Source organism: Protopterus annectens, chromosome 3.part0 (assembly GCF_019279795.1).
Source record: "Protopterus annectens isolate FY-2018-M chromosome 3.part0, PAN1.0, whole genome shotgun sequence".
Classification (NCBI taxonomy): Eukaryota; Metazoa; Chordata; order Ceratodontiformes; family Protopteridae; genus Protopterus; species Protopterus annectens.
In genome coordinates, this window is record NC_056731.1 from 647,395,268 (window position 1) to 647,407,842 (window position 12,575).

At 37.8% G+C, this 12,575-nt stretch overlaps 1 protein-coding gene across 1 annotated transcript in view; it reads left to right on the forward strand.

Annotated features, from left to right (window-relative positions):
* The window catches only part of TMEM245 (transmembrane protein 245), a 1,232,464-nt gene that overhangs the window by 139,099 nt on the left and 1,080,790 nt on the right, over positions 1-12,575 (forward strand). Inside the window, exon 4 of the mRNA XM_044065650.1 lies at positions 3,611-3,724. Within this exon, the coding sequence (XP_043921585.1) occupies positions 3,611-3,724 (114 nt within the window). The remainder of the gene's footprint in view (positions 1-3,610; positions 3,725-12,575) is intronic.

The following is a 12,575-nucleotide window of genomic DNA, read 5'->3' on the forward strand; positions in this document are numbered from 1 at the left end:
TGAGGATAAGTTGGAATGGGTCACTTGAACTCTAAACCTTTATCAGAGCACTGTCAAAGAGCTAAAGAAGTGGAGGACAGACATCAGTCATGGCTGCTTAAAGGTAAATCCTTCTCCATGATTCTTTGCCAAGTCTCTTGTCAAATCCTGAGTTTTAACTAGTCAGAGTTTGAATTTGTACTTGTCTTAAGCTTTGAAGAAGGTCACAGAAAAGATATGCACCATACAAACCTTCTTAAGGGGTATATCCCTGCGAATGGGCTTCATCCAACTCCTCCCATATAAAAAGCTATGTTCATACTTGTGTCAGCCATATTCCTGTAGTATAGTTTCCTGGAGCCCCCTCTTTGCAGTCACATTTGGGACTGTACTCCCTAGACTTTTCGCTGAGCTAAGCAGGGGCCAGTGGTTGAGTGAGGAGAATCATTGTGGTCTATGATCCTCAGTTCATGCATTCTGCTTCAGTTGTATTCCTTGAAGTATGGTGGGACATTGTCCTTATAGGTGCAGGAATGCATCCTTAAGAAATAAGGCCTTATAACTAGCAACTGGTCCAGTGCTGGCGTCTCAAGTCCCTGAATTGCTGATGCTGATCGCAGGCATGTCTCCATACACAAACAATTCTTGTGACACTTTACATCCATTTTTTGCCCACTCAACTCCACTTACATAAGCCATGGAGAAGCATCAGTTTCTGAGATAATAGCCTCTGGATCCTCTTATGTTTTCCACATAAAAGACCGTAAAGGAGAACCTCCCTTCCCAGCTGTGGACTAGGAGAAAGACACTGGAATTGGAACAAATAAGCCAATCCAGAAATGGACTGTTAATCATTTATTGCCTTCTTCATCATGAGAATCGAGATTATCCAGAAGCCATCATCTCAGACAGATAAGGATGATGAATCAACACCTGCCTTTTGAAGAAACCACAAGGCTCATGATGTTTGTTTTGATTTGGTCTGTGACACCCAATCCTTTTTTCAAGAAAGGTGTTATTGAGTGTATGAGGAAGAAGGAAGAGGAGCGATGGGTCTTTTCCTCTTCAGAGCACATCTTAAAGGGTGCTACCTTTGCATCCTGTAGTCTCCTACATATTGCTCCCTTGTCTTTCAAGAAGGTGGAAGCTCTCTACTTGGCCCACTGGCTGAGTGGAGTTAGGATCCTTTGTAGTCATCCTAGAGCAAACTCCTACATGATTAATCTCTTCAGCCCAGAAACCACAGAATCTAGCTACCTTGCAGCCTGATAAGGAGTCTAAAGCTTTTGCAGGATGGACAAGAGGATGATACTTTTTTATTACACTGGGTCTCAGATCTGTTAACTGCTTGTCTTATCTGTCAATATTCCAGTCCGTAGTAGATTAGGAGTTGGAAGAGTTTCCAACCCTTCCTGAGCCTGGGCAAAAGGAGGAGTTAGTTTTTTTGTACAGCTTCCATGGTGGTTTACATCATGCCTGACAGTAATTTTAGACTGTTGCTATGGATGAAGGCAGCAGACTATTGCATGTGCTTTTGTAGGATGGCATAGCGGAGACTCTTCTTCTTATAGAGCAATTCTGGCAAGCAAGCAAGCCTGAATGCCAGCTTGTGGTGAAAAGTTCTCTTCAGACAGTCATCTCAAGACCCAATTAATGAGATCTAGAAGAGAATATCGTCCCTTTTCACTTTAATGTTCTTTTGAGACTTACCTGGCTAACTCTTTAGAACAAGAAATATTTCTGCCCCCTCCAGCAGTTCAAAGTGAGGTCCCTAGGAAGTTGGCCCCAACATCCTATCAGCCACAGTTCTCACTATTTTCTATAGGCTGCCTGTTGGGGAGAGAGAGTAAACCAGCAAGTTTGTACTAGCTTGACAAGCCCTGTTGTTTGAATCATCTCTGCAGAGCTTTTGGCACATGCCAAAACTGTCTTCCTCAGAGGGAGCTGTGTAGAGGTTGCCCCTCTCTCTGAATGAAGCCAGATCTGAGCAGCTGGAACAGGCACATTGGTTTGTTATGTTTCACCTAGCAACTCTCCTTGGGTTTATGCCCCTGCTGCTATAAGGTGCATGGATGTTGCAGCTGACCTAATGAAGCTCGTAGAAGTTTCCGCTCAATTCATTATAAGTAGGCAGCACACTTAATGCAGAGCATTGCTTTTTCCAGTGTCTTTGCCAAGCTGCTGTGGCATAGTCCCTGCAGAGGAATTTACTCCATGAGTTTCCCTGTCCCCTGATGACTGGATACTCATTGTCCTATCAGGATGCTTCCATAGCTGCATTGAGGGTTAGTATAAACTGGAGGAATTCTGCTTTGATCCCAGTTTGGTGGCTTGCCTTCATCATTTGGTACCGGGATACCATCATATGCTGTTCTAGTGTGCCCAGGAGGTGGAATCTGTGATTGCATGGTTGCCTGGTTAAGTGTGCAAGCTGAAACCCTTCTTACCTTTTGGAATTAATGGTTATTATAATCTTCATGGTGCTCTTCCTGTGCCTGCTAATGCAGATGATATGACTTATGTGGTGTCATTGACTGCATTCATCACATGCTCACAGTTCTTCTGCTGGTATTGTACTATTGTTTCTGGGCTCTGAAGTCGAGGACAGACCCCATCAACTTTGTAGTGGGCTGTCTTTGTCTTATCACCAGACTCACAGGCCATGGTGATATACCCAAAATGAAATTCATTATATAATTTTTTTCAAATATTGTGCTCAGAGCGTTAACCAGAATTTAACTTTAAGGTCAGCACATATGAATTACTAAAAAGTCAGTCAGTATGCTTGATTCAGAATTATGATTTGCACCCCAGCCTTTCTAAATTAACAAATCAGAGCTTTATACAAACATTTTTGTAACTGATTCAGAGGTCAGCAAGTGTAGGCTTAGTGTATAATAAAAACAAACAAAAAAATCCATCTCGCATTTTCTTCCTTCCTTTCTCACATTATTGGTGAATGTATATCCATTCATCTCTGGTTACATGCAAACTTGTGCTGTGGTACCTTGCTCTGTAGCTGGGTGTGTGGTGTAGCCATCATTGCTGGGCTAGAAAGGGAGGCATTTTTTTCAGTGAGAGTGATCAATTTGCAGAGGTGTAACACAATATAACCTTACTCATTTCCTTCATAAAGCTGATTTTCCTTCCTTTGTAAAGAAACTCGGATTCAAGCATTAAACATGAAAATGATGGCTTGCCTATATCCTTCCTGCACCAGGATCATTTACTTAATTTGGGTCAGCAGTATTAAACGTAAAAACCAACCTGTCTGTGTTGTATTATTGCAGTGCTATTATGGTATACCATCTTTTTGTGTGTGTGTGTGTGTGTGTGTGTGTGCGTGTGCGTGTGTGTGTGTGTGTGTGTTATGAATCATGTATTTCTGGTTTGTCAGTATAATTAATTTTTGGCTACAATTGAAAAAGGGGCCTGAAGTGCTGGGTTAACAGAAACAGTCATTTGATTCAACCATCTTTGCATGCATAGCTAATTTAAATAAAAAAATGTCATAATTAGTATATTTCTGAAATTTGAATGTTTTGACAGTGCGCTTACTCTGAGTGTTCAAACTACTATGCATTTGAGTCTATGTATTTGTCTTTATGAATTATTTTATTTTTCTCCTCAGGTGATAAAATTCATGGGCATGTCATTTCATTTGCATCTCGCACAATTGCAGTGGCTATGTCAGTCACTGGGTTTGGAGAAGATCAGGACGAATATCCTTCATCGGAGCCTTCAGGTTAGTAAACATGCTGCTTACCATGGCAAAACAGATACAGCATATTTCATTTGATTTTTATAATCTTTTTGACTACAGTAGTACAATCAGCTGCCTAAACTACCTTTCCTATGGCAGAAACTTTCAAAAGTTGTTGTACTAGAAAGGGAAGCCTTAAGAATGAATGCAGGCAAGATTCCTGAAGTAATCAGAAAGCACTGATTTTATACAATCACCTCTGTGTGCTGAAACATGATAAAACTTATTCTGGATGCAAAGTATTGGTGTCTAAATTTTCAGTCTTTTTGTATTATGTCAATAAAATAAATAGTTATTTATGCATTTGAAAGAGTGGTCAAGATTTTGTGTGTTTAGTATGATCATACTGAAATATACAAGTTTTTAAACTAAGTAGACTCATTGGGGAAGGGTGATAAAGCATTCCTCTTTTTTGTTTTACTTTGCTACAAATATGTTAAATTTTCTTTTGCAAAGCAAATTATTTAATTTTCTTACATCCCTTTAACCTCATGAAAGATTACATAAAAACACAGATAATCTATAAACATACTGCAGTTACTGCATAACAGTGAACCGTTGGAGTAATCCAACAACTGCTATAGCTTTCTAATTATTCACAAAACTGAATTTCCTGGTGGCAGCTACTGTGTGCCATTTTCCCTTAACCAAAATTAGGACTATGTAAAATGTAGTTCTTAAATGTAAATGTTTTGTTAGTTTTTATTGAATTGTTAAGGTATTAATGGGTGTGTCTTGAAATAGTAAAAACTCCAGAAAAAAAAAAACATTAGGGAATTAAGGTAAACAAGTAGTTGCGGTGGTACAGTAAATTATATCACTAATGTAAGTACTGCTGAAGGTTTGGATAGAAGGGTAGTTGGTTCAGCTTTTACAAGCCTGATGATGAAAATGCTACATTAGAGAAAATTTTTGCTGAACTGCAAAAGGTATGTCCAGAGTTAATGACTACACACAGAGGTCATTTGCACTTTATCCAGTAATTGAGACCTTTTTTTGCCATGGAGAAGAGGAGTAAAATGTTGGAAGACAAGATGGGGCTTCTCTGGAAGCTAAGATTGAAGAATGGTTTGGAAAACAAGTTGATTTTGAGAACCGAGCATGGTGTAAAACTCTGCAAGTAGTGGAAGTGCTGGAGAACATGGAGGGGACAGATTTTACTCTGTTTGTGCCACTTAATCTAGCTAGATGGACTGACATGACAAAGAGTGAGATTCGGAGAGAAGAAGCATACTGGGTCCTTGATCCTGGGACAGGCCCAACACAAAGTAGACCCAGTCTGATCCTATACATTTGAAATTGTATGCTCTGAAAGAACAACTACTTCCAGCAATATGGAAGCTGAATATTATCTGTAAAGCTGAATATCTGAGAGTCTTTGTGGAGAATGATTTTTCTGCTTCTACTTTTCAGAATGGAGCACGCTTTTTTTCTTGTGATTGAGGGTGTGTAAAATACAAAAGAGTGAAGGTTACACTGCTGTGCACAACATTTTTGAAACCTTTGTTCCCTAATGGTTGCAGGACTTTCAATGAACTTGAAGAAGCACTAAAATTGTGAGGGTCCTATGTTCCAAACAGGCAGGAACTAAGATGTTTGACAGATGTGAAAGTAGAGAAGGAGCGGAGAGAGAGTCAACTAGTTGCAGGTGATTCTGAGGAACTACAGAAGAATACATTCCTAGTGTGTAGAAATAACCAGCCAGAAACCTAAATCAGGAACTTTGGAAGTGTTAGAGCAACAAGGAAAGCTAACAGAAGAATCTTGAAAGGGACTGGTGACATCAGAACTGGACTGCCTTTGTTTTCACTTGTGATTCTTAAATCTGTGGTTGACAGGTAAGCCCTAACTTTATTGTAGTGGTAAATAAGAGGTTCCGTTGCTGATTGACATTGTTAGGTAGTGCTTATTTTTTATTCAAGCTTGCTGTGTTTATGAACTTGCATTATACTAGAGCATTTGTGTAAACTTATATGTCTTTCTTTTCAGTAGAACCTTAAGGATCTTGTTCATTGTTGCTTTTCAGGACCACAGTGTCTTAAGGGTCTGTCTAGGGCAGATCGGAAGATGCATGTTATTTAAGATTATGCTGCTTCAGCAAGAGCAAGTGACCTAGTGACATTCTTGATCTACTGGCAAATTTTAAAGTTTATGTTCTGCAAGGGTATGATATGATCAGCTTCTTACAGTTGCTATGTGTTGATAATTATATCCAGTTGTGATCTCAGTGAAGATTGCTGCTATATGGAAGCATTTGGGAGAATTATTTTAGTTATTTAAAAAATAAATAATGAGGAAACTTCTCTGTGTGGAAGATTCCCTAGAGTTCGTTAGAGTTCAGGCATCTTATAAAAACCATACTGTGAATATCCCACCTAATAACAGGTGGTAGAAATACTCTCTTTAAAAACTTTCCAAAGTATAAATCCACTAATGAAAGTAGGGAAGCACAAGCTAGTTCAAGTCGAATTTTCTTTATTAGAAACACACACACAAGTGATCCAAATAGTAGCTGAAAACCAGAATAAGGTGTAGAAATTCACTATTCCATTTATATACCTGCATAAAAACATGCTGTTTAAAAGAATGTTTAAAAACATGGGAGTGGTTTACTAGGGTAGCCCTGTTGTAAACGACAGCATGTTTAGCTAAATACTCCTTCCTCATACACCGGTGTGATATTCGGCACAGTGCTTCCCTACTGCAAGCTGTGTGATTCAAGGATATGTTAAACTAAACTAAGCTAAACTAAAAGTTAAACTAAAAATCATACGTTAATAATTGCTAAAACTTCCTGAAAGCATTTCATTGTAGTATCTAAAAAAGTTAACACAAGTCTCCAGAATTCCTTAGAAATCTTTTCTACCAACATTCAGAAACATTTTTAACATAGATCACTTTCTTTGTCTATTAGAACTTCTTCAGTCACTAATGCTCACACCAGTGATATTCACTCAGGTCTACAAACCCTATAAAAAAATGTGTAAACAGGACCCCGTTTAAAATTTATGAATGTTATACTATTGGAGCCAATATAAACATGTCAGCCAGTAATACTCAATATGTGTGTAGTTGAGCTCAAACACTGCATTAAAAAGTTACAACCTAAAAAGGCTAAACTGTTACGAAAAATCATGCATGTGCTATATGCTATACGGAATTCAGTGTTGCTGATTGTTAAAAAAATAACATTAGTCTACTATTTAAAATATTTAGAAGTTAATCTGTCTGAGATAGCTAAAATAAGTAGCATTCAATCCCTTATTAATATGAGTGTAGTTATTAAAGCTGCCCATGTTTGCACTAAAAAGTTATAAACAAGAATTAATAAAATGTCATGACATCTGCAGAATATGCCCAATACTGCTCCAGTGCAGTTCTACTGTAATCAAAAGTCCTAGTGATAAAAAAATGTGAGAAAGTGTCTTATGAATGTGCCCTGATTCTAATAGTACAAAATGAAGATACAATTTGAATAGACATTTAAATATTTAAAAAATGGTTATAAACAGATAAATATGTGTATACAAATGTATCCACTAAACCAGAATTAATAACTAATAAGCCACTACCATAATATTAAATTGTAAAATTATATTTACAAAGTTAATAGTTAGTAAAATTGTTAATTGCAAATAACAAATAAGTAAATAAAGTTCACACCTTTAGTCTTGTAAACTATGGGTCAATTTCTTAGCTCTAGTACACTTTTCAGTGACCAATAATAGTTTAGTCCAGGCTTTCTGAAAAGAGTTCAGCCTTAGTTGCCACACAAGTTCTTGTTTTCTGAAGTATTTGGGATGTCTGCTTCAAGTACAGTGAGGTCTGTGTGATCAAGTATTTGAAATTTAAACCCAGAGTGTCTTCTGTGGAGTTGAAGGTGTCTGGCCAGGGCACCATTTCTACATTTAGACCTGATCTTGGATAGATCACCTGAAATCCTTCGTTTCAGTTTATTAATAGTCTTTCTTACCCACATAAAATGCATCACATCCATTGCAACTAGCCTTGTAAACAACTTGTGTAGAATTGCAGTCTCCTCCTGGGGTAAACAGAGGCTGTCACAGTCGCCATAGGACTCTCCTGTAAAATCTTCTGAGAGGCACCAAATTAATTTACTATGAGCCCCAGAGCCTTTAAAACAAAAGCAGCTCTCAGAGAAGAGGAGTTTAAAATAAAATCGACTGTGGACTGTAGTGACTTTGTTCTGTCTTCTGAAAATGTTACTAGCATCTGAATTGTATCTTTGTGACATCCTATAAAAAATAAATGTTGTAATAACTCGAGGGACTTTGCAGTATTCAGTGATAATCACAAGGCTTAAGAAAGTAGTCCCTTGCATGTGTCATTGCCACTGTTATAGTAGAGACTGGGATCCAGTTGTCTTGGTACAGGAAAATCCTGACTCCCAGTAGTCTGTGGTGAGATGCTAGAGAAGCCATGCATTTGAACCCCTGGTTGGAGGGCTATGGGGAGACTGAATATTCAAGTTCTTAGGCTGATGATGATTGGCTGCAATCCAGAAGTGCAAGAATCTCATTTAAACTTTGGCTTTTTTAATATGCAAGCCAGCATCCTAGAGCTTTATCAAACATATCCAGTCTTCCTTCTGCAGATAAGGATGGATTTGATTGCACCATGACCATCCAGAACTAGAATGGGCCTGAGGTTCTTAGTTTTTGGGGGCTACAATGAGTCTGGAATAACCTCTGGACCCTATCTAGTCTGGTGGGACATCTTGGATGACTCTTTTCTAGGTTGTGAAAAAAGAGAAAGAGTTATTAGTCTGATGAGTCTTGGGCTGAAAGATCTGCATTCAAAACTGTAGAGTGACAAGGAGGAAGGATGAGGGCATTGTGGGAGTTAGGGGAGGAGGTATTAAAATGATTACATTCCCTCTGTGTACTCCAGTATAAGCTGGTCAAGACCACCAGTGACAAATCTCTTGTCTGGGAGTTTTGCATGTTCCTTCCTGGATTAATGCATGTTTTTTGCAATATCACTACCTACCAACTTATAACTTCTCAGGACAGCAAAGATTCTGCTGCATTTTACTTAAATGGACATGCCATTAACATTCTGTGTTATAAATATGAAAGTTATTTACTTAGCAAAATGATAGACATTCAGGATCCTAACCCAGATACTTCAAGTAGAAGAAATGGTTGCCAAAGTCAGCACTGACTTTGGCATTGCCCTTCCCGAAGGCTGAGCTCCTCTGCTGACTCCCACAATGCTAATTATGGCTTCTAGATTGATTCTCATCATGATTCTCCTGGATGATTTTCCAAATTGATTCTCTTTACTATTTTTCATATAACGTTTCAAAATGATTTTCCAAACTGTGTTTAGTAAAACTACTTTAAATAGGGTAAGAGCCTTCTACTGGTACAGTTCTTGAACTACATAGAAAACTTTAATGTAGCACATGCACAGGTGACAGAATCCAGGTTCGACAAATATGTGCAGGTAGTCACCATGTTGATATACTAGGTCCTCCTGCATGGTAGTGGAATGCCTCTGCAAGGTCAGCTCTTGGTAAACAAGTTTCATAGATGTGTAGGAACATTGTTTATGGGCAGCTGTGTATAACCTTCAGACATTTCTCATGTATGCTCATAAAAAATGTGTCACTTTACTTTAGAGTCAAAATTTAGACTCCAGTTAGTTACTAACAATCTGCAGCATATTGTGTTGTTAATAATGTCATATCCTTGGAACCTAAGTTAGCTATATGTTGTTTTTAATAAATTAACAACAGGGAAAGTATTTTGTAAATATTCTCACACATCTCAAATTTTAGGTAGTAAGAGTTTTATCATGACATTGTCATGTCCTATGTGCTGTTTTACTCATACAACAGAAAAAGGAAAACAGTTCAGATGTCAGGCTTTGTGTTCACGTAATACTCATTCTAACTTTCTGAAGCACTTATTGTTTAGGCCAAATATCCATGATGTTGTTATAGCAGATGAGGAAATAATACTTCCTGCAACTGTTAACACAACTTTCATTATGTGTGAATATTTTATCTAGTTACCCTGATGCTGCTTAATTAACTTCTCTGCATTCAAAATGTCAGGTCAGCAACTATCCTTCATAAACTAACAGTCTGTGTTTTTAAATTATGCAGTTCCTTAGGTCTTAATTGTTGAAGAGTTCCTTGACAGCTGATGGTGTCCTTGTGACTGTCACTGTCCCTGAATTTGGTTTAGGTTGGTAAGGTAAGTTTCTGGGAGAGCTTGAGGAGATTTCAGGATGCAAAAGCAATGCATCCAAATCAGAGGGAGTTGTGTGCCATTTGGGTGTCTGCTTTAAATTGTAGACTTTGAGGTCCAAATAAGTTAAAATATTTGGCTGTCTGGCTGACTGAAGTATTTCAAAGCATAACTCATCAAACTATGAAGATAAAGTTATTAACTTTTTTTTCTAGATTTTTGAATTACTGAATATAGAGTTATACCAAATCATTCAGGCCCTTGGATTATTTATTCATCCTCAGTTTCTTTACATAGGGCAAGCTTTCATGTGTCCCCTTCCTGACACCTTCAAATAATTCTGAAGAAAAAAGCAATGGATTTTATATGGGATGTGAACATCCTAGGGTTGCTTGCTGGACACTTTTGCTTCCAAAGTCCAGTGGGGGAGCTACGAATGCTGGATGTTGACCTTTGCCAACTAGCAGTGCTTTTGAAAATGCATTGTTTGTGTATGGTGGGTGCATATTAGCTAAGCTCGAAAACTGTACTAAGAGATCAAATGGGAGAGACTTGGGGTTTAGATTTATTTGTTTGATTGGAGGTCCTGGAGAGAGGATTATTTTACAAAAAGAGCTGTTCTACATCAATTTCAAGGTGGGTTAGAATTAATCACTCTTAACCATAGCCTACCATGTTGCTACCAATAGGAATTGAACAAGATAAACTTCAGTGTAATTTTTAACAGCTTTGTAGGAAGAAAAATCCTTTGCAATTCTAGTAACAGCTTTAGAAGGACAAGGGAATGAAGTCATGATGTGTAGCCAGAGATAAGATTGGAATAAAATTTACAACTGTCACCAATGCCCACATTACAAAGATATCTTCACGAAATCTTCACACAAGGTAGTATTTTTTAAAGGTTTAGTGCTTTTGTCCATAAAAAATAAACTCTGACTTCTTCAGAACCTAATTCCACCTCCCCAATGAAATTGTTAAATAGTCAAAGTTCTGTCATGTTCAGTAATCCACAGTTTTTAAATTATTCAAACATTCAATCCAAAAAATAAATAACTAAATCAGTTATATACATACGTGTGCCTCTGTGTCTTGTGTGTGCCTGTGTGTGTGTGTGTGTGTGTGTGTGTGTGTGTGTGTGTGTGTGTATGTATGTGTGCGTGTGTGTGTGTGTTGGTGTCTATCGGATCACTGAAGTTTCAAAACTTTGAACATTATTTGGCTGAGACCATATGATCGAAGTTTTGAAACTTTGAAAGTTTTGAATGGAGATCGCTGTACAGCACGGAATGGGAAACTTACTGTTTTCCTCACTTTAGTGCGATCTCGGGAGTTGGTATATTTAATTAGCAGGGGGTGTGGGGGGGTGTAATGTTTTTATTTTCTTTTTTATTTTCGTTTCAATGTTTCAAAACTTTGATCATATGGTCTGAGACATATGATGTTCGAAGTTTTGAAACTTCTGTGATCCAATAGAGACCTGTGTGTGTGTGTGTGTGTGTATATATATATATATATATATATATATATATATATATATATATATATATACACACACACACACACACTATAATTTATAATTTTTTAGGTTTAGTTATAGTGTATAGTTGGAATAAGTTGTGCGCATTATATGTTGGATTTTTTTTTAATTAATTGATCATTAATTGACTTGGTGGTTTGTCATTGCACATTAATGTTTTTTCTAAAAAAAATTTTCATATTTATTCATATAAACTTGCACATTTATATGATTTTACTATAAAATCATTATGGTTAAATTTATTTTTTTATTGAAAGTTTGATCCTTCTGCCATGAGTGGTCCCTCCGGCCATCAGTGGCATCCAAGATCTTCAGCTGCTGGGAGCAGCACTGCTGCAGTCTTTCTGCAACCCCAATCAATACAAGTTCAGCAACTTATTTGCCCTGAAGCCTCAGGAGACGCTTCCCTGAGGGATGCTCTCTTCCATACTTGATCCTCAAGACTCTTGTACTCATACCACCCTGACTCCTCTCAGTCAGGTTTCTTCTGAAAGTGGCCTGGTGCAAAGCAAGAGTGATTTTCATTACCCTCTTTTGGCCTTGACAGGTTTGTTTTCCCTTTCTTGAGCCTCAACTAGTTTACCCTCTCTAGGTTCTGGATCCCCTTCCAGATTTGTTGTGCCATCCCTCCACCAAGCCTCATCTAGACATCAAATCCTTCAGTTTGACCACTTGTTTTTTCCACTTCCACTGATGACCAGAAATTAGAGACTGTCTTCCATAAGAGAGTTGTACAGATTCTAACCTCTTCCCAGAAATCATCCATTAAGAAGACCTGTAGAAGTAAGGGAAAAGGTTCACTATTTGGGCTAGTTCTAATGTTCTGTATTGTTTCTTTGTATCTTTGCCATTGAATTGGATTTCCTGGCAGGTCTGTTCCATTTAAGGACTAGTTATTTTGCTATTAAAGTGCATTTAGCTGCCATTTCTAATTTTTAAGTGGGGATAGCAACATGCTTTCATTGCATCCTTGAAGCTTTCAAAAGCATTCTTAAGAGGTGCTTTTCTTTTATGACCACCACTGAGGGACCCCATTCCTCCTTGTGACATCACTGCCTTATTACAGATCTTAACAAGG